The sequence below is a fragment of the Nicotiana attenuata genome, chromosome 2 (assembly GCF_001879085.1).
Source record: "Nicotiana attenuata strain UT chromosome 2, NIATTr2, whole genome shotgun sequence".
Taxonomy (NCBI): Eukaryota; Viridiplantae; Streptophyta; class Magnoliopsida; order Solanales; family Solanaceae; genus Nicotiana; species Nicotiana attenuata.
In genome coordinates this window covers 80,286,703-80,308,388 of record NC_031990.1, presented here as the reverse complement: position 1 = coordinate 80,308,388, position 21,686 = coordinate 80,286,703, and the positions used below count along the sequence as shown (strand labels likewise).

Genomic DNA, 21,686 nt, shown 5'->3' with positions numbered 1-21,686 from the left:
ATTAGGCATTGTTTTGCACTAACTGGTTGTGAAGTGAATGTAGGAACTGGTTGTGCAGTGCAGGAAATTGACAAGGAAGAAATTTGTCTAAGTGACAAAAGTTCGCGGACTGCGCCCAAAATTTTGCGGACCGCGAGATCACTTCGCGGCCACACAATTTTTTGATGGTCGCGTAGTTGAATTGAGCAAAATGCCAACACTCTGAAGTTGAATCCCTTTAGAGTTTGCGGCCGCGTTGAAATTTTCGCGGACTGCGGAAATTTTGCGGTCGCGGCCAATATTTCGCGGACCGCGCCCATGTGTTTGAAGCAGATCTACAAAAGGTAACAGAGTGCAGACCGCGACAAAATTTCGTAGCCGCACTCAGGTAAGGCGGTAGGTCCACTGGTTCTAAGTATAAATAGGAGTTCCTGAATCATTTTACACTTTACGAACCCCAACTTTTCACCACACCTAAAAAGCACTGTTCATCTCTCCTTGCTCTCATTCTCATCTCACTCACTTCAAGTGTAGATTTCCTACAAATTTTACAACTGGTACATTCAATTCAATGGTTTGATTTTATCTTTTTCTTTTCTTTTCTCTTTGTTTTAATTTTTCTTTTTAGTTAGGTTAGATGCATGCCATAATGTCAAATTAATGCTTTTGTTGCTTAAATACATGTGGGTAGTGTTTGTATGCCTAATAAGGGTTGGGGTTAGTAACTTTGCATGGTTAATTGCTATAATTTTTGCAAAAATTAGTGAAGACCCTAGTTTCCAGTGTTCTTTAGTGCCGATTTCATCTGAAATTTGCGGCCGCGATCATTTTTCCGCGGTCCTCAATAGGGTATGCGGCCGCGCCCAAAACTCCGCGGTCCGCGATACCCTAACTTCAAAGCACTGAGGGTATTTTAGCTTTCGCGGCCGCGGTCACTTTTTCGCGGTCCGCGGTTGGTCCTTCACGGCCGCGTTCACTTTTATGCGGCCCGCGATGGGCATTTCGCGGCCGCATTCACTTTTACGTGGTCCGCGATGCCCTGTTCTAAGAAACACTATTGTTCATTTCATCTGTACTGCTTTAAGGCATGACTGAACCCCAACTCTAACTGTCTTTCACTTCTTGTGTGTTGCATAAAATGGTTCGTTCTCGTGGTGAAGCAGTCAAATCAAAAGGGAGGGCAGAATCCTCCCGAGGCCGGGGCAAAGGAAAGCAGGCATTGCCCTTAGCAGCTCAAAGAATAATAAGAAAAATGACTGCTCTTGTGAGACCCCCTGCTGACTCCTTGGACACAAGTGAATACCTTCCATCCCGGGAGACTTCTGAGAGAGAATCTGCAAAACAACAACCAGAGGCTCAATCAAAACCTTTCAGATTAGTCACTAAACCTACCTCCTCTTCTGGGTCGTCTGATGGCTCAGAGGGAGGTAGTGAGGCTTCGGCACCATCTTCCCCACATGGTACAACATCAGCCTCAACAGCTGCCCCTATTAATGTTGATAATGATGACGAGGTCCCGGATGACGGGAGAGGGGGTGATACCAATGTGGGGGGTTGGCCAAGTCAAGAAAGCCCGAGGTGTGGGTTGATAGACTCGTGAGCGACAAAGCATATTTGAAATTTTGGGAATGGTGGCCCCAAAGGTCGCTCACCCTTGAGCGACAGTTCGTAGAGAGATACCTAATCCAAATGTCAAGAAACAGTTTAAGGAGAGAAAAGGGTGGAAGTACTTCACCAGCGAAGTGGTGGATGCAAATAAGTACCTTGTCAAAGAGTTCTACGCAAATGTTGCCCACATAAAAAAGGGCACCACTGTGACAAAGGTTCGAAACTCTAAGATCCGGTTTGATGGCCCACTTTGAACAACTATGCCGGTTTTGAGGATGTGGAAGTCGTGCAATACTCGGAGAAGCTCGCCCTAGATGAAGCAGCCCGTCCATGGCTAGCGGAGATATTAGTCATTCCAGGGAAAACACCTGCATGGCTCACAGCTAGAGTCCCAATAGACAGAAACACCCTCAACTTTGAAGCCAAAGGGTGGTCCACATTTGTGTGCAGCCGGCTGGACCCGTGCCAGCATGATAATGTCCTCCACTCTCCCGGGCGATCTTGATAGCTTCCATCATGGCGGGGTATCCAATCAATGTGGGGAACCTCATGTCCTACCACATCTCCAAGGCAGTTGGAAAAGAAGAAAGATCCTAACCCTACCCCAACTTTATCACCATGTATCTCGAGGACTAAGGGGTCGAGAAAAGGCACTATGACACAAAGGTGAGGCCTAAAAATCCTTTCTCCTGGTATAGCCTCCAAGGACCGGACAACCCTAAAGCGAAGGGTAAAGCCACTACCTCCACTGGTCAGTTTGAAGAGCCAAGGGTAGTGGCCATCGGGTTAGAGCCTTCCACAGCAGAGGGATCTTCAGCTACCATGCCTCCTCTTTCATCCGGGCCATCCATCACCGTGCCATTATATGTGCCCTCATCTTCCACTTACCCTCAGACTGCACTATGGGTTTCTCAGACATTATCCAGCATCAACAACTGGATGCAGGAAGCTACATCAAAGTTGTCTGTCTTATCCAGTGCAATAGCAGCACAGTCAGCCCCAGCACAGCTTCAGGTACCTCCATCAGTGGAGGATTCATTGAAGGAGCTTCTGGACAACCTAAAGAAGCTCCTGGACAACCAGAAGAAGATCCTGAAGACTTTAACATTTTCTTTTCCAAGTGAAATCCCCTAGTATATGAAAGAGCGAAAAATTGCTGATACACATAAAAAGATTATCAAGGATCTGGGCAAGCAAGTGAAGAAGACTCAGGCCTCAAAGGAGCCAGTGGAGCTGCTGAAGAAGGAGGTAGAGAAGTTTACATCTGCTGGAGACATCCCACTGGACTTGCTCATGGAGGAGCAAGCCCCAGCAGCACAGGAAGCAGAGCATGAGGCACCAGATGCAGCAGCTGGCCAGTCTGAGGAGCCGGCTGCTATTACACATATTGCAGAGGAGATGATCCAGACACTCCACAACCCGGTGGTCCCCCAGTCAGAGGATGTTGAGATCCGAGTAGAGGACCCGGAGGGAGCTGATGATCCTATGCAGTCTGAGGACCCCACTCATGTGCCTGACCCGACGCAGACAGAGACCACATAGGGAGTTTTCTTTACTCTCTAATCCTTTCCCTGATCTTATTTTGATATTAGCATTGAGGACAATGCTATCTTTTATTTGGGGGGGTGGTCTATTTTGATTTGGTGATGATTTGATGACATTGGCATGTAATAACTATGATAATATATTTTTTTATCATTATTTATCGTTATTTTCACTTTTAGTGTGTATATAGCTATTTTCCATTCGATGTATATATTCATTTGCATTTGGTATATATTCGTTTTACTCCATTATTGTACATACTCATTTTACTTTCCGTAGTTACTTCATAACTTCTTACGTATTTCTCCTTAATAACTTAGCTTTTTATTTCCTTTAGTAGCTTCTTTTTATGTTTTTAGCTTCTTTTTACATTTTGCGTGATCAATAAGCCTTTGGTTTTCTTAATGCCACGGTTCTTTCCAAAGGTGGATGTTGTGTAAACCAGTGGCTCTTCCCAACGATGAATGGCGTGACAACCTTTTTAAGGGATTGAGTCCGTTTTCTTTTTTGCTTTGATATGTAGTAGTAATGAATAAAAGTGTCTCAAGCAGGCTTCACTTGGTATTAACACATTTACCTTCAACCTCATGGTTAGAGACAAGTTGATTGACAAAGAATAGCTCTAGTTGTGACCTTTAGACTCTTGAGTTGACTAAAACAATCATCGAGTGGTTTCTTTGAGCAATTTGTGATTTTCAATCTTAGCTAGGGTTGTTGTGGGCCCTCGACTCTATTCTCTTTAATAATCCAGCAGCGTGAGAGGTTAGGTATTGAGTTGCAAGTCCAAGTCCCGTGCCAATAAGTCTAGAACTTTCCTTGAATGTTTGTCTAGGCAAAATTCTAAGTGTAGCTCGACTTGAGAAATGATTGTAGGCTCTCCTTGGTCTAATTTGAACTTTGAAAGCTTCCGTAGCCTACCAATATGATAACCCTAGTCAACCCCTTTGAGCCTAAGCCTTTTTCATTCAATAGCCACATTACAAGCCTTTATCCGTTTTTACAATGACCCTTTCTTGGCACCCAATCTTTCCTTAGCATTCATGATGAACAATCGGCAAAAGTATAAGTTTGGGGGAGAGACGAGGAATTTGAAAGTGATAAAAGGTTTAAAGAAGAAAAAAGATTTTTGAAAAGGAAAGGCAAAGAAAAGGAAGAAAAGCCAAAAAGAAATATGTCAAAAAAAAGTGAAGGTTGAAGGGATTCAAAGAACGTAATGATGAAAGGCATGGAATGATGAGAAAAAGGAGAAAAATGATTGTCATGAGTAAGAAAGAGAAACGGTATGTCTCTCTAGTTAACCCTAAAAATGACTCAAAAAGTCAAGAAAGTATGAGCCGAAATGAGAAAATGGAGTGCTTAAGGAAAGATGAAACCATCATAGTTCAATAAGTCCTACCTTGATCCAAAAGCCTTCATTACTCCCCGCTAAAGCCCTATATGATTTCAAGTTGAGTGAGCTAACATTAGTGGTGATTTACATAAGGGGCAAGCTTATGGTAATTAGAGCCGGACTTGTGGCATTCTTTTGAGAGTGATGAGCGCACTTCTTCACAATCCTTGTTTTGAGTGTTACATTCTAAAAAATGAGATTTGCTCATGGAGAGTAGAGGAGGAGGAGTTTGGGATCCACAACGACCTACGTGACAGAGCGAGCTTCCTTGATGAATTGAGTCAACTCTTGATGCTCTAGTGTCACATTAGAACCAGGGAACTCAAAAGGTCATAACATGATGTTGTTGATAATTCATTTTTGTTGAGGGTAATTGTTAGTCCCAATTGATGCTTGATGGAGTCACCTCAGGCCAGCTGAAATATCCTTTTCTTTTTTTTTTTTTGGAGGTGGGAATTACCTTATTTTCTTGAGGACAAGCAAAAGCTTAAGTTTGGGGGAGTTGATAAGTGGGGATTTTAGCCTATTATTTGCTCTCTTTTACTTGTATTTTGGGCCAAAAATGTGTGAAGGTATTTCCGGAAACTAACTTAATATGCTTACTTGCAGGGATTGTTCAAAATGAGGCAAAGGAGCCATACTCAAATCATAAAGGAGTCAAAACTTGAACAAAAACCAAGACTGTGCCAACAGATGAGAAACGCGGACCGCGCCAAGATTGTGCGGCCGCGAACACCATTTCAAGGTCCGCGAAATGAAGAATCAGAGAGATGGATTTTTGGGCTATAACACGAACACGGACAGCGTCAGAAAAGTGCGGCCGCAAAAGTGCCTGCGCGGCCGCGATTGGAATTTCGCGGACCGCGGTTACTGAGGTTCAAAGAGTTCACATTTCAAGCTACAACAAGAAGTGTGATCCGCTTTATAATTACGCGGCCGCGGAAGTCTCCTACGCGACCGCGATGAAAATTACGCGGTCATCAAAACCATGCTCAACCCAGATCCAGAAGTTAAAAACACGGACCGCGATAAGAATTACGCGGCCATGAAAGCAAGAGTGCGGCCGCGGTCAGAATTACGCGACCGCGAAACCTCCGCAGGGGTATTTTTGTCCGGAAATTTCAGCTTAGTATAAATAGATCTTTTTGCCATTTTTAGTTCAAGTTATGTTTTAACAGTGCACGTGAGGCGGCTGGTTATTCCTTTTTGGGCAATTTTGTACTAGAATTATCTTTCAACATTAGATTTTCATCTTTTAATCTAGTATTATGAATTTTATTTTCAATTCCTCTTTAATTTCTGTTATTTCCATGAGTAGCTAAACCCATAGCTTGGGTTGTAACCCAACCCTAGTATGGGTATTTGATGGTTCTTGCATTTTAGGGCTTGAATGTGTATGGGGTAGTAGTATTTAGCCTAGTTCTTGTTAGAACTATGGAATTAGTGGTTGCAAAAACCGATTCATGCATTTATGACTTAGTCTCTACTTGAGAAAGAGGGACTAAGTCTAGGAAAACTAGGTTAACAAGGAATTGGGGTAAACTCAAGAAATTGATAGCCCCAATTAAAGGGTTAAACCTAGAGATAGTAATACCCGACTTGAGCTGATATCACTTGTATTTCATGAATACCCATTTGGACTTGAGAAAGCCAAATCGGGCAAAATCACTCAAACTACCGAGAGGTATAGAGTGAGTACGCGGGTGTGATAGCTATATTACGACCCCAATTAATCACATGATTGCCTTAGATTCTTGCTACCCGTTATATGTCCACCTAGGTAGAAGTCACTACCCTAGTCCCCTTAAACCTTGAAAATCAACAACAAAAACATTATACTTAGTTTCAAATATTGCATACTATAGAATAGCATTAGAAGTAGAATCAAACCATACATGTGTGGAAGTGTAATTAAGAGCAAAACCCGCATCCAGACTTAGATATACATCTAATTCCAAACAAATTAACTCCCTGTGGATTTTATCCCGACCTAGTTGTGTAAAACTGCATCGACCACCCTCGCTACTCAATAGTAGTGCAGGCTTGGACCCGATCACCTTATTTGGATTTGATAATTCAAGCGTTGTTACAAAAGGGGAAATAGTGCTCTCCACATTTGCAGAAGGAGTTGTCAAAGATACAAAATTTCAAGTGATAGATACGGACATGGCGTATAACATGATTCTTGGCAGACCTTGGATTCATGATATGGATGTTGTTCCGTCTACTTTATATCAGGTTATTAAGCTCCCTTCACGATGGTGAATTAGACAAATCCGTGGTGATCATCAGGCTTCTAGAAGTATCAATTCAGTGGCGGATTCAAGCATAAAGAGCAATGTTGCAGACAAAAAATAGCAATTACAGAATTCAGTTGAGGATTTAGCAACACAAACCTCAACTGGAGATGGGCAAACGGATGTAGACTCAAGGCCTAATATCATTCAAGATCCAAAAGAGAATGAAAACATCAAAACAACAATTGAAGAACTCGAAGCAGTGGTGCTGTTTAAACATTGGCCGGATAGAAAAGTTTATATCGGAACCAACCTGAGCGCAGAGATGAAAGGTAAGTTAATTGAATTCTTAAAAGCTAACGCATATTGCTTTGCTTGGTCGCATTCAGATATGACATGTATACCACCAGAGGTGATGACCCATAAGCTAAATTAAGATCCAATATATCCACCTGACAAATAGAAGAAAATGAAGAAATGATCCTTCAAAAACCAGGTGATTCAGGATGAGGTACAAAAGCTTTTAAAATCGGGTCTATCCGAGAGGTAAAATATCCTAATTGTCTAGCTAATACTGTAGTAGTACCAAAAAAGAATGGTAAATGGCGAGTTTGTGTAGATTATACTCACTTGAATAAAGCTTGCCCTTAAGATTCTTTTCATTTACCACACATAGATCAACTAATTGATACTACTGCAGCACATGAATTCTTGAGTTTTTTAGATTCCTATTCAGGATATAATCAAATAAAAATGGATCCTTTAGATAAGGAAAAAACTTCCTTTTTTACAGACAGGGGGACTTACTATTATAAAGTCATGCCTTTCGGTCTAAAGAATGTTGGAGCCACGTACCAGAGGTTAGTAACGAAAAATGTTTCAAAAATACCTGGGAAAAACTATGGAAGTCTACATCGATGACATGCTAGTCAAGTCAACACAAACGGGGGATCACATCCAACATTTGTCAGATACATTTCAGATTCTCCGCAAATTCAATATGAAGTTAAATCCCGAAAAGTGTGCATTTGGCATGTCTTCGGCTAAGTTTTTAGGTTTCCTTATTTCTAACCGGGGAATAGAAGTAAACCCTGCACAGATCAAAGCCATTGAAGAAATACCAGACATACTCACGAGCAAAAAAGAGGTGCAGAGGTTGACAGGTAGGATAACAGCATTGGGAAGATTTATTTCTAAATCTTTGGAGAAGAGTTTTAAGTTCTTTCCAGTGTTGAAAAAGCAAAGCCAATTTGAGTGGACTGAGGAATGTCAACAAGCACTCAAAAATCTAAAATCATACTTGTCTAACCCACCGTTGCTGGCTAAAGCAAAGGGTGGAGAAAGGCTACTCATATATCTCGATGTGTCAGAAATGGCGGTAAGTGCAGTATTAGTATGAGAAGACAAAGGTAAACAATCTCCAATATATTATGTTAGAAAATCTTTATTGGATGCTGAAACTCGATATCCTCATTTAGAAAAACTTACTTTAGCACTAATCATGGAATCTAGAAAGTTAAGTCCTTATTTTCAGTGTCACCCTATCTCTGTAGTGACCGCTTACCCCTTAAGAAATATATTGCATAAGCAAGAACTATCAGGTAGATTAGCCAAGTGGGCTATAAAGCTCAGTGAATATGATATCATATATCAACCTAGAACTTTGATAAAATCACAGGTTTTAATAGATTTTGTGGCAGACTTCAGCCCCGGGATAGTACCATAAGCAGAAAGGAACTGCAGGTGTTCAACGGGTCTAATGCGGGTACCTGGACCCTATTTACTGATGGCTCCTCAAATGTTAAAGGAGCGGGTTTAGGCATTGTTCTAATCCCACCTTCAAGAGAAACCATAAGGCAGGCAATAAAGTGCCACACCATTATTAACAATGAAGCAGAATATGAAGCTGTAATTGCAGGTCTGGAATTGGCACGAGTGCTCGGAATAGTGCAGATCATAATTAAAAGTGACTCGCAGCTTGTAGTTAATCAAATGCAGGGGACTTATATAGCTAGAGAGGCGAGGATGCAGCAATATTTGGAAAATTCACGAGACTTAATCAGACAATTCCAATCTTGGAAAATCGTGCATATACCCAGGGAAGAAAATGCTGAAGCAGACGCGTTGGCTAATCTCGCATCCGCTGCAGAAGTAACAAATAAAGAAAATGCTTCCGTAATACATTTGTTTCATTCAGCACTTGATCAGGACAAAAATGAGGGAAATTTCAATAATTTAACTTGGGATTGGAGAAACAAGATCGTTAATTTTTTACAGTACGGGATTCTACCTGAAGATAAGAAAAAGGCTCAGACACTTCGACGAAAAGTTGCCCGTTATTATTTGGATCGTGGCAACCTATATCGAAATATGTTCGGTGGACCTTTAGCAAGATGTCTCAGACCTTCTCAAACAGAGTAGATGATGAGAGAAGTACATGAGGGACATTGTGGAAATCATGCAGGAGGAAGACCCTTGGTTAAAACTCTAATTAGAGCAGGATATTATTGGCCGAAAATGGAAGAAGATGCGAAAAGTTTTGTGGCCCAGTGTGACAAATGCCAGCGATATGGCAACAACATGCATCGCCCAGTGGAGTTATTACATCTGGTTATTGCACCATGGCCTTTTATGAAGTGGGGGATGGATATCGTGGGTCCACTACCACAAACCAAAGGAAAGGTACGATTTTTATTAGTACTAACAGATTATGTTACCAAGTGGGTAGAAGCAGGAGCCTTCAAGCAGGTGAGGGAAAAAGAAGTCAAGGACTTCATTTGGCGAAACATCATATGTCGGTTTGGGGTTCCAAAAGAAATCGTATGTGACAACGGCCCGCAATTCATAGGTGCGAAAATCATAAAATTCTTTCAGAGTTGGCAGATTAAAAGGATAACTTCAACACCTTATCATCATGTGGATAATGGACAAGCTGAATCAATAAACAAGGTTATTATTAATAACTTGAAGAAAAGATTAGAGGATTCAAAAGGTAAGTGGCCAGAAGTGTTACCAGGAGTCTTATGGGCTTACCGGACGACAGCAAAAACAGGTACAGGAGAGACTCCATTCTCACTTGTATATGAAGCTGAAGCCTTAATCACAGTTGAAATAGTTGAACCGAGTACAAGATACACCTAAGCAACCGAAGAATCAAATGAGGAAGAGATGCGAATAAATCTCGATTTGCTTGAAGAAATGAGAGAAGCGGCTCAAATAAGGATGGCAGCGCAGAAGCAAATTATTGAGCGATATTACAATCAAAAAGCTCATTAGATACTTCAAGATTGGAAACTTCGTACTCAAGAAAGTTTTTCAATCATCAAAAGCGGCCAATGCAGGAAAACTGAGTCCAAATTAGGAAGGACCTTACAGGATGCGAGGTATTGCTGGAAAGGGTGCATATGAGTTAGAAACAATGGACGGAAAAGTACTCCCATCAAATTGGAATGTTATTCATTTGAAAAAGTATTACTTCTAAAGGGAACCCCCTGTCAGGTGTCATTTATGTAAGGTTTAGATTTATTCTTTTTTAATTATACTAACCATTTTAGATGATAGGCACAAAGCTAACCCACGCCAAACGATAATTTTAGACCTAAAATACACGCGGGATGCAAAATTATCCCTGGTATGGGTTATAACCTTTCTGATGGAAATAAAAAAGGGTTAAGCAGTCATCATCTGAAAATATACCTCCGAGTCCCATAGGTATTTTCCTTTTCAAGAAATGGACCAAATGGAAGAAATAATCAAGTTCTTGAGATTTCATACTTTAAAGCTCTAACACTTGGGGGACAATAGATAGCAGGCAAAGAAGACTGCAAGTCGAAGAAGGATAAAGAAGACTAAAAGTCAGTTCAAGCCTGGATCAATCCAAAAATCAAAAGTCAAGAGCCAAGAAACAAGTTTGAATCAAAAAACCGTTTGTATTAAGCTTTCATAAAGTATACACTTAGTTAAGACCAAAATTTTCAAACAAAACTAACCATCCATTCCAAAAAACAAAAAAAAATTCTTATCAAGAGTTCCAAAAACAAACTAAGAACGCTAAGGAGTAGAGTCCAATGCGACACAGCGGGAGAGGCAGAATCCAATAAGACATCATCAGCAGCGGGAGAAAATTCAACTTGAGCAGAAGAAGCTTGAATGCCAACTTCACCAGGAGTAAGTTCATCACCTTCGGAAATGCCGACCTCTGGTGAATGAAAGTCTTGACTTTGCTGAGTTTTCTCGATTGCTTCTTTAGCTTTATCAATCTCAGCATTGAGATCAAAACCTTCCTGGCTAGCCTCCATCAAAGTCTCGAGGCGGGTATTCAAAAAAGCCCAACTTATGTCAAGTGTCAATTTATCTTCAAGAGCTTCATAGTCTTTTTCCCACTGGTCAATTTCAAACTTCAAATCTTCTTTCTCAATTAAAGAGGCGTCATAAAAGGTATTCAGAGGGGCGAGGGAACTCTCCAAGAACTGGATCTTATCAGAAGAGACACGGAGATCTTCTTGAGCCTGAGTAAGTGTTTGAACTAGCTCCCCGGCATAAGTCTCCTTCTAATTAAGGAGTTCTTTCAAACCCCTTATCTCCTCGGTAGCTTTAGAAAGTTGCTCTACAAATGAAGACTCAAGGATATCTTTGTCTCTGCCAACGTGATTTGAAGAGTCCTTTTCAACTACCAATTCCGCCGCCATCATCCTTACTTGTTGTTCCAAAACACACTTCTCTTCGGCTAAAAGTTCTTTCTCCAATTGAAGACCCTCGTATTGTTCCTTCCAGTTATCTGCTTCAATATGATAATCATTGACTAGCTGCTCAGTGTGAACAATTCTTTTCATAAGCTCCGTGCCTATCAAGATGATCTACAAAAGAAAAGAAAGAAGCGGTTGTCAAACAAAGTAAATAACCACGAGGAAAAGGGAAGGGAAAAGTTAAAACTTAAACCTTCAACGAACAATATCATTCATCCATGTCAAGGAGTTGTGGCTTTCCAACTTAGACTTCTCAACTGGGCCAATTAAAGATTTTAACCATGCGTCGGCTTGACCAGATTTTTTCAATAGATTACCATCTTCAGGGACTTCTATGGTAACCTTTTTCATCACCTTATTGCTACTAGAAGTACCAACTTCTACATGAGAAGTGGTAGCAACAGGTATGGCTGAGGAAGTAAAAGCAGCCACAGGAGGAGTAGTAGCGGCGCTAACAGGAACGGTAGATTGAGAACATACAGGGACTGACACTGGAAAGAAGCAAGGGGTAATTCCTCATAAACAGGACCAAAATCACCACTATCAAAACCACGGGAAAATAGTTGATCAGTAGATTCCCTAGGAGGAGCATTCATCTCATCATCAGAACTCACTAAAGTAGCATCTTCGGGTTCATTAACAGGAACTGAACTTGGAGGAGGTGTGGCTTCATCATCTGAAATAATGCGCCTCCTGACACGAGGTCTACGAATTAAAGAACCTTCCTCTGGTTCTTCTTCTCCTTCTAAACCACGGGCTCCATCAACCTTCCTCTTTGAAGAAGAGCTCAGAATCCTTTCTTGAGCAAGACTCACCGTAAGTCTTGTAGATGAAATAGAAGTAGGACTAACACCAAGAATGGCAAATCCTGACAAAAGGAAAAGAGTTATGGTGAAAAACTCTTAAACAAGCAAAAGAGAAAAAGAAGAAGATTAAAACGGGAAAAGTACCGTGTGTTTTGACTTTCCACCCAAATCTTTGAGAAAGGTACTTCCAAGACCTTCTCTCCATAGGAGCAACAGATAATAACGTTCCTACCCAAGCACGAAAGTTAGGGATCTCTTCAAAGACTTCAATAGTTGCTGAAAAAGTAGGCACGAGAATACATGAGAATCAATTTTTAATAAAGGAAAAAGGTGAGATAAAATACTTACATGCAAAATTCCACTTCTCGGGAAAAGGCATGTTTTCTTCACCCACCAAACCACTAGTGGGAGTAGCAACGAAGCGAGCATACCAGCCTCGATCTCTATCATCTTCAAGGCTAACTAACACTCTCTTACTTTTGGCCACAAGGGAGAAAACTCTATCACGAAATAATTTGGGAGAGTAGACATGGAGTAAGTGACGAAAAGTAAAAGGCATAGAAGCCAAGTTTGATGAATAACGGAGGCATACAACAGCTCTCCAAACAATAGAACCAATTTGTCCCAAACATACATTGAAGTAACGACAGAATGCAATGATTACCGGGTCAATAGGAGGTTTAAAGCCTAAGGTAAAAGGATATGTATAAACGAAGGAATAGGCAGTTTGGTATGAAGTTATTCTTTGGTTAGAACCATGGAATAAAATTGGGAAGTCGGGTTTCCAGTTACATTCTCTTCGAACTAGAGTAAGAAGATCGGTGGTAATCAGAGTTGGGTAACGATCAGATTGGTCAAGGGAAGTAAGTGGCCATGGAAGAGACTTGACTCTTCATGGATTCACTGTCAGTCACAAAGGATAGCTCTTGAGGGACAATCTCATCAACTGTAAGTTCACGAAGGGCTTCGGATAAATCTTTATCTTTAGAAGAAGACCTTGGGGTTGTAGAAGCCCTAGGTTTGGAAGAAGATGGTTTGGAAGCACTACCTTGAGAGGAGTAACCACGGTTAGAAATTGAACCAAGGCTACTTAACCTACCGCCTCTTCTACTCCTAACAGGGGTAATTGAAGGGGGAAGTTCATCAACAATTACTACTTTACAAGGATCAGGATTTGATGAAGCCATGATTAACTAGAGAAACACAAGAAAAAGATGTAGAACGAAATAATACAAGAAGACTGAGAGGGAAAGTCTTTAGAAAATCGGAAAGGAAGAGGTTAAGTATTTATAGGAAGGCACGACTATTGAGTTCATTATGAAGCGTCATAATGGAACCGTCACTTCATGGTTGATGCGGTTGCAGGAAAACCCTAAAAGACGCTAAAGAATTGCATAACCAATTGTCAAAAGCCACGTGGCATGGTAATTTAATAAACGTGATGAACGTCACATCTGTTCAGAAAAGGGTATGATTATATTCAAAAACGACGGCAGAGGATTCCCGCCATAAAAACCTTCCACTTCCCCGAATATTCAATAGAGAATATTCAAGAAAGTGGGAGAACTAACTGTATTGGTGGTGAAAAAGAGCTACACGTGGAATATTAGACTGTTGGCATAACACGTAAGAGCAATGATATAGCAACACGTGGCAGTCTTATTTGATAAAATAAGAGAAGGCACGGGAGGGAAACACCCACGAGGTAGAATCGAGCCTAACAGCTGGCAAAGACTGAATCAAGACAGCAAAAAGGGAAGATTCATGAACCGTCAATTAATGAGGAGAATCGTTATAGAATCTCATGGACAGTTACGATTACCAATTATAACGGGTCAATACCATTAAAGCTTGTAATGATTTCGCTATAAATGGAAAGAAACGTCATATGTGTAAACCTCTATATAAGGGGAGAGAATTAAACTTGTAAAGACATTTGAGACAATATTGGAATATATTTTACTTTACTTTTTTGCTTTTCTCGAAATTCTCTATATTGACTTTGCAATCAATCATTTCCTTATTTATTCTTGTTCTTTTCCTTCGATATCATTAAGTAAGTGAGGCAAAACTTGATTATCAGAAGCCAATTTTCTTCTAAAAATAGACTTTGACCGAAAAATATATATATTTTGGTTAAAAAGTCGGATCAGCATTAGACTATCCGGCATATATGTATGCATATATGTTCTGTATTTGCAGAACATGGGGAATACTTGGGGAACTTAGGACGAGAAACCTAAATGGCTTCATGGGGACACTATACAAAACAGAGAAACTTAAATGGCTTCATCCATCCCATAAAGATCCAAAAACCCAAAAATCTATATGTTCTGTATCTACACGTGAATCCCTCTACTGACAGTTGTATTATTCATCTATTTTGGCACTCCTTCTATGTTTACAGCAGTTAACTCAATTACAATAATAACAAATTTTTTAGTATTTCCTTCGTTCCGTCACATTTTTTCTTATTAATCAGTTTTTAAAAAGATACAATTTTATACTTTAAATTCTTATTTATTTACTTAATAATATGCTCTTATAGCTATGAAAATATCATGATATATATAAGACCATAATTTCTAAGAATAGTTTTTGAGCTGTCATATAAAATGAACCGAAGGGAGTACGATCTTTAAAACTAATGAATACTATCAATTATGAAAAAAATAGGACGGAGTAGGAGAAATTCAAGAAAGAAAAGGAAACCCCCAAAATCATGCAACTTGGCGCTTGACACGTTGCCATCTCTTAATTCACTTAAGTGTGTAAGAGGGAGTATAAAATAAATAAATTTTTATGTAGAAATATAGTGGACAGGTACATTACACAAACATCACCTCCTCCATTTTCTCTTCATCTCTTCTCCTTTTGGGTGTACTACCATTTCATGAATCATATTACTCTCCTGCTTCCTACATTCTGACCACCTTTTACTTGATTCTTTGTTTTTTTTTTTTTTATTTCCAAGAATTCACTACAATTACCCAATAAAATACTTTCTACACAATGGTACTTGTATTTTTCATAGTAATTTTTAGCTATCTAGCAGGGATCTCACAAGGCCAACTAAGAGTTGGTTTTTATGAAAGCACTTGTCCTAATGTTGAGCCCATTGTTAGTGCTGTTGTCCGTGAAGTTGCTGCCTCCAACCAAAATATTGCTCCTGTCTTGCTTAGGCTTCATTTCCATGACTGTTTTGTTCAGGTCATCATTTTTATTAAATTCTAGCTAATTTAGAATTTAGAGTCGGTTCATAATAAATAGTACCAGTAGAATTCTTTTTACATATGTGTAAGTGATTCGAGACGAAAGTTGTGAAACTATTGTTATTGTTGATGATGAACAGGGGTGTGATGGATCAATCTTGATAGATAATGGAGAAAATGCAGAGAGGCATGCATTTGGACATCAAGGGGTAGGAGGTTTTGAAGTGATAGAAAGAGCCAAAGCACAAGTAGAAGCAATGTGTCCTGGTGTTGTGTCTTGTGCTGATATTGTTGCTTTGGCTGCTAGGGATGCTGTTGTTTTGGTAAATTATTTTTTTAATTTAATTATCTCATCAGTTACACTTCATTAACTACACTGCTTAACAAATTTGTAGCTTTTCTTTATTTTAATATATTATTATGTGTTAAATGGTGGCAACAGGCAAATGGACCTTCATATGAGGTGGAAACAGGTAGAAGAGATGGAGTGATATCAAATTTATCATTAGCAGAAAATATGCCTGACGTCAGTGATTCCATTCAGATATTAAAAGCTAAGTTCTTGGATAAAGGCCTCTCTGAGAAAGACCTTGTTGTGCTCAGTGGTACACTCTCTCTTATTCATCCATTCGTCTAATAATTTCATTTTTTTTTATTTAGGGCAGGTCATGTGGTTTCAATTGAACTTATTATTTCGTACTCGAACCGCATATACATATGTGCAAAAAAAAAAGTCTACATATAGCAATATAATATGAATTCTAAATTTACTAACTTTAAATTTTGAATTTGCTTTTGCTCTGCACCGACCTGGAAAAACCGAGAGAAAAAATTACAAACACGCACGCTCAACACAACACAAAAAATGAATTTAAACGTTTATCTTTTTAGTTTATATTTTATATTAAGTAGAACATGAGGCCACACTTATCAAGAAATAAACAAGCCTCGCATAGGTAAAGTTGGTTATGTGACTCACATTGTAAAATTTCTCCATATGTACATGTAGAGATTGTGGGTTTTGTAGGTTGGTAGACATTGAAGGGATGTGAACTTATATTGTCATTAGCTAAGCCACGATTTTGGAGCTTTCTATTTAAATAGAGTACTAATTTTGGGCTTCTTAATTAGATCCCTAAGCCAGATTTTAAGGTAATTATGACTTTCACCTTTGTCTTATACACCATTCAATTCATTTTAGTTATTAAATTCACTTGGAAAATGAGTCATTATAAGTAGGTTAAGGACCCATTTGGCCATAAAAAGATTCACTTTTTTTCGAATTTTTCACTTTTTTTCGAAATCGGTGTTTGGCCGTAAAATTTTCAATTTTCGCTTGAAGATGAATTTTGGAATTTTTCAAAAATATGAAAAACTCCAAAAAAATATTTTTCAAAATTTTCACTTCAGATCACTCACAAAAATTTAAAAAAAAAGCCCAAAATTGTAGTAATGTCCAAACACAACTTTAATTTTGAAAAATTTTCCCACTTTTTCCCGAAATTTACAATTCTTATGTCCAAACGCCCACTAAGTCAATGCAATCAGATGAAATTCTTCACCCTTGGTCAGTAAATGCGACAAAAATAAGAGAAAAGAAAGGCATCTTTCCTTTCTGAGCGGTGAAATTTGGATATAGCTAGTGTTCAGTAATTGAAGTTCACGAGATCGCTTAATTAGGAAATGGACCACCTAAAAAATCAATTTACACATGATATTCTTGATATCCAGAATACTAAATGCAATCACCAATTATTTACACATCCATGATTCTTATGTTCCTTTCATCACGCTATTATGAACAGTTTTATCCAATTAATTATCATAATTAAGAGAAATAATGAATTTGCAGCTGCACATACAATTGGTACCACAGCATGTTTCTTCATGACCAAAAGGCTTTACAATTTCTTCCCTGGAGGAGGTTCTGATCCATCCATAAATCCCAGTCTCCTACCAGAATTAATGGCTACTTGCCCACAAAATGGTAACGTTAATGTCCGATTACCTATAGATCAAGGCAGCAGCGACGCTTTTGACAACCAAATTTTGAAGAATATTAGGAGTGGTTTTGCTGTGTTACGATCTGATGCTAGCTTATATGAAGATGTTGTAACAAGGAGTGTTGTGGATTCTTACTTTGGGATGTTTAGCCCATTTTTGGGGATATCATTTGAGGCTGATTTTGCAAATGCAATGGTGAAAATGGGTAGAATTAATGTGCTAACTGGATTTCAAGGAACGATTAGACGTGTATGTTCAGCTTTTTGATTGATATAATGGTAATTACTAGTTGTACCTTCTCATTGGGTCTTGCTTAAGCATTTTACTTGGTGTGTTGTGCAAACTTACTGGTACATTTTGGAGTGTGCAATATCAGAAGGCAGAATAGCCTCGTAGACACTTGTAGTTGTTCGCGTTTGTCATTCCGGTCCCTATATTCAATGAAGTTTCATCCAGACACTTATAGTTATTTAAAGTCAGTATTTTAAATCCCTCTGACCGTTGACTGGGTCTATGTGGCAGCTTGACAGCTGAACTGGACAAATTACGTTTATTTCACGCGTATATAGAGTGTGAGTATAATTATTTAAACCAGAAAATAATTTAAATGATAAAAAAAAAAAAGAAGACAAAAAGTTAAATGCAGAAAGAAAAGAAAAGTCAATGAGTGATTTCTCTCTTTCACTCACATTAACTTGCTTCTTGCTTGCCTCCCCCCCCCCCCCCCCAATCCCATTATCTCCCCCTTCGTCACGATAGTACTCCTCCTCCACCATTTTTACCAAAACCCATTGCAACAGCCCCCCACGACCGTTGGCTTTTTCAGCCTTGTAGAGAAGACCCAAAAAAGCATTTTTCACGACAACCACTAGAGATAGCCAAATTGGACTATTTCTATTGGTGAGCGTTTATTAGGTGATGACGACCCAACTGAAGTGGGTGCCATTACATTTCAGATCTTGGTAACCTTTGAATTGGAATACATGTGGCCATTAAATTTAATGGATGTTAAGATTGTACCCATAATTTATTCTTTTTGGTGTCTTGCTCTATGAAGACAATGAATATAGTGGGTTTTCCGGCCGGTGATGTTGCTTGTTGTTCTATGTCCCTGGTCCGCTCATTGTTTTGGTTTTGGACGAGGAAATTGGCGGCCAATGGTTGACGGGGGAGGCAGAAACAGAGGAAAAGAAGGCATAGAAGGTGGTGGTTGACTGCATAAGAGGAAGAAAAGGAGAAGTAAAAATAATATTTTATAAAAATAAATAATGACGTGGTTTCATTTAGCTGAGGTGGATTTGATATATCCTCCATGTCAACTCGAGTGAGTAACACGCAGTGTCAGAAGTGTTTAAAACATATGTTTTGATCGAGTTAAAGTGTTTGGTTGAAACTTCATAAAGTAAGAGGATCGGGATGTCAAACCCAAACAAGTAGAAATGCCTATTAGGCTATTCTGTCATATCAGAATCCAAGAATCTGAGAAGATAAGTAAAGAACTACTAATTTTGATAGACTTTCAAGTTTTTTTTTGTTTTTTTTTGGTAAGTAAAAAAAAATTTATTTCACAAACCAATTATAATCTTTACAATTCTCGTTCATTAGGATCTTAGACATCATGCCCCAAGTCCTATACTCTTCTGTTTCTCCTAGTTACAAACAAACAAAAAATAGCAAACAGTCTACTACTAACTCATAGTCTAGGATACTCCTTCATCTCTTGTAACTTCCTATCTAACTTCTTGTATTTACTTCCACGACTATGAATTTTCTGTGCTATTACCCGTATAATGGCTTCCTTCTGCCTAGCTTTCCCTTGAAAAATCCTCAAGTTCCTTTCATGTTATATGTGATAGACACATGCTGCCAAACAGATTCTATATATGCATGAATTTGCAAATTTTCCCTTTGCATGCACCTCTGCTCATTGAAATTCTTCATACCACCCTTTTGTTTTCCTTTGGATTCCTTGCCATTCCAATAAGCTATCCCAGATTTGCGATGCCATTCCACATTTAAAAAATAAATGTTCTGCATTTTCTGGTTCTCTTGTACACAATGGACATGATAGATCATCATCTAGACTCCACTTTGCCACTCTATCTCTTGTTAACAGCCTTCCATGTAGGTTTAAGTATAGTATGAACAACCATCTAGGAGCTCCATAGTTGCTACAGATTAATCTTCTCCATGAGCATTTTGGGTACTCACCCTGAAACTTCTTATACATCTTCTGTATGGTGAAGCTCTGCATCTGATTAAGCTCCTCTTCTTGTATCCCCACTTGTTCCAGATATTCAGCAGCCTTAAGTATCTTCTGTACAATCCAGGATGCCTGCATTGGTTTGCTCTTCCACAGACTAGCTCTCCTCCTATAGTAACAATGTATCCACTTTACCCATAGTTTGTCCTTCTTGTTGCATATATTCCACAGCAATTTGCACACAGCTTCCTTGTTCCACAGTTGGATGTCCATAATGTTCATCCCCACTGCTACTTTAGGCATACAGATTCTATCCCAAGCAATAAGTGTTGGGATTTTAAGTATATGATATGCTTAAAATAGGGTGAATGGGAAATGGAGGGAAATGAAATTCTTGAGTGAAAGTTTAAGTTTCCCCCTTGGCAAAGGGACATTGTCCCATATTGGAAGAGGAAGAGGTTTTTTGTGGGCATATAAGCAATTGCTCTTCTTCTAGCTCTTAAAGAGTTGAGAAGAAGGCAAGCCTCGCGCCGTCGTCGTCGTCGCTCGCTCGGCTCAGCTTCGGCTTTGGCTTCGGCTTCGGCTTTGGATTTGGTCAAATGATTGATCGATTAATTTTTTGGACCAAATTTATTTGTTAAATATTAACAGTGTTAATAACAGAATATTAATATTAAAATAAATATTAATATTAAATCCAATCCGTTTTTCAGTTGTGTAACTGAAAATTAAACTACCCTCTTCAATTTTTCCTCTTTATTGTTGAGTAAATAGCCATTTATGTTATGACATTTATGCTGTGGCCGTTTTGCATAAAGAGCCATTCTGAAGAGTTGCACCTCTTCAGATTTCAGCCCAACTTTGCTATAAATACAGGACTATTCTGCTCAGAATTTCCATACGAATTTTCTGAGTTCTTCTCCTTTCTTCTGCATATTTTAACTTCAAAGAAAGCACAGTAAGTGTGATTTGCAACCGAACTTTGTGTTCGCTGAAACACTGGGGTTTGAAGTACCACTACACTAGTGTGCAATTCGTTCTATCCTGGGAGGAAATAATCCATAACCTTGGGTACTAGGAGGGGATTAAATTCCTTAAGGAAACACTGTGAATTCAGTGGGCTCGAATTAGAATTATGTTTCTGTTTTTCATTTCTGTTTATGTTCATTTATATTGTCCAGAATTATTTTACAAATACAGTTTACTAACAAGCTTAAGGAATTTAATATATTTTCTGTATTTGTACTTACTGTTTCTGGAGAATAAAACCTTTGTGGTTTTGTACTCTATTGGAGATTAAAATCTACATGATTTTAACGTTTGTGTCATTCTTTTACAAAAATGACTAATGATAATGTGAACCAAGCTGTTCCAATGGTGACTGCCAATGCCTCAACGAGCCGAACAACACCGGCAGCATTGGCACCTGCGGAGAAACCCGGAAAATTTTTTGGGATTGATTTCAAGCGCTGGCAGCAAAAGATGTTCTTCTATTTGACTACTCTAAGTCTCCAGAAGTTCATCAAGGAAGATGTTCCTGTGCTGTCCGATGAAACTCCAGAAACTAAACGCTTTCTCGTGATTGAGGCGTGGAAGCATTCAGATTTTTGTGCAAGAATTATATTCTAAGCGGGCTGGAGGATGCTTTGTATAACGCCTACAGTGGCGTGGAAACGTCAAAAGAACTGTGGACTGCGCTTGAAAAGAAATACAAAACCGAAGATGTCGGGTTGAAGAAGTTCGTTGCTGCAAAGTTTTTGGACTACAAAATGGTAGATAGCAAGTCTGTTATTACCCAAGTCCAGGAATTGCAAGTGATTATTCACGATCTCCTTGCTGAAGGTATAAATCAAATTAATACTGATGTTGAAAGTAGTAATCTTTGTATTTTTACTAACAAAAATTTCATTGAAGGTCTTGTCATCAAGAAGCATGCCAAGTAGCATCGATGATTGAG

The 21,686-nt window shown here is 39.1% G+C and overlaps 1 protein-coding gene across 1 annotated transcript; it reads left to right on the top strand.

The window, feature by feature from the left end:
• LOC109223055 (peroxidase 43-like) lies at positions 15,180 to 17,852 on the top strand. Its single transcript, XM_019387317.1, has 4 exons — positions 15,180 to 15,520; positions 15,663 to 15,845; positions 15,965 to 16,127; positions 17,375 to 17,852. Exons 1-4 carry the CDS (start codon positions 15,323 to 15,325, stop codon positions 17,791 to 17,793), a joined length of 963 nt encoding a protein of 320 aa, XP_019242862.1. The 5' UTR covers positions 15,180 to 15,322; the 3' UTR covers positions 17,794 to 17,852.

Bases quoted from the DNA above. Each gene is read 5' to 3' on its own strand.
- LOC109223055 (XM_019387317.1), top strand. From the start codon at position 15,323: ATGGTACTTGTATTTTTCATAGTAATTTTTAGCTATCTAGCAGGGATC. The intron at 15,521-15,662 runs GTCATCATTTTT...GATGATGAACAG, and splicing joins TCCATGACTGTTTTGTTCAG to GGGTGTGATGGATCAATCTT. The intron at 16,128-17,374 runs GTACACTCTCTC...ATGAATTTGCAG, and splicing joins AGACCTTGTTGTGCTCAGTG to CTGCACATACAATTGGTACC.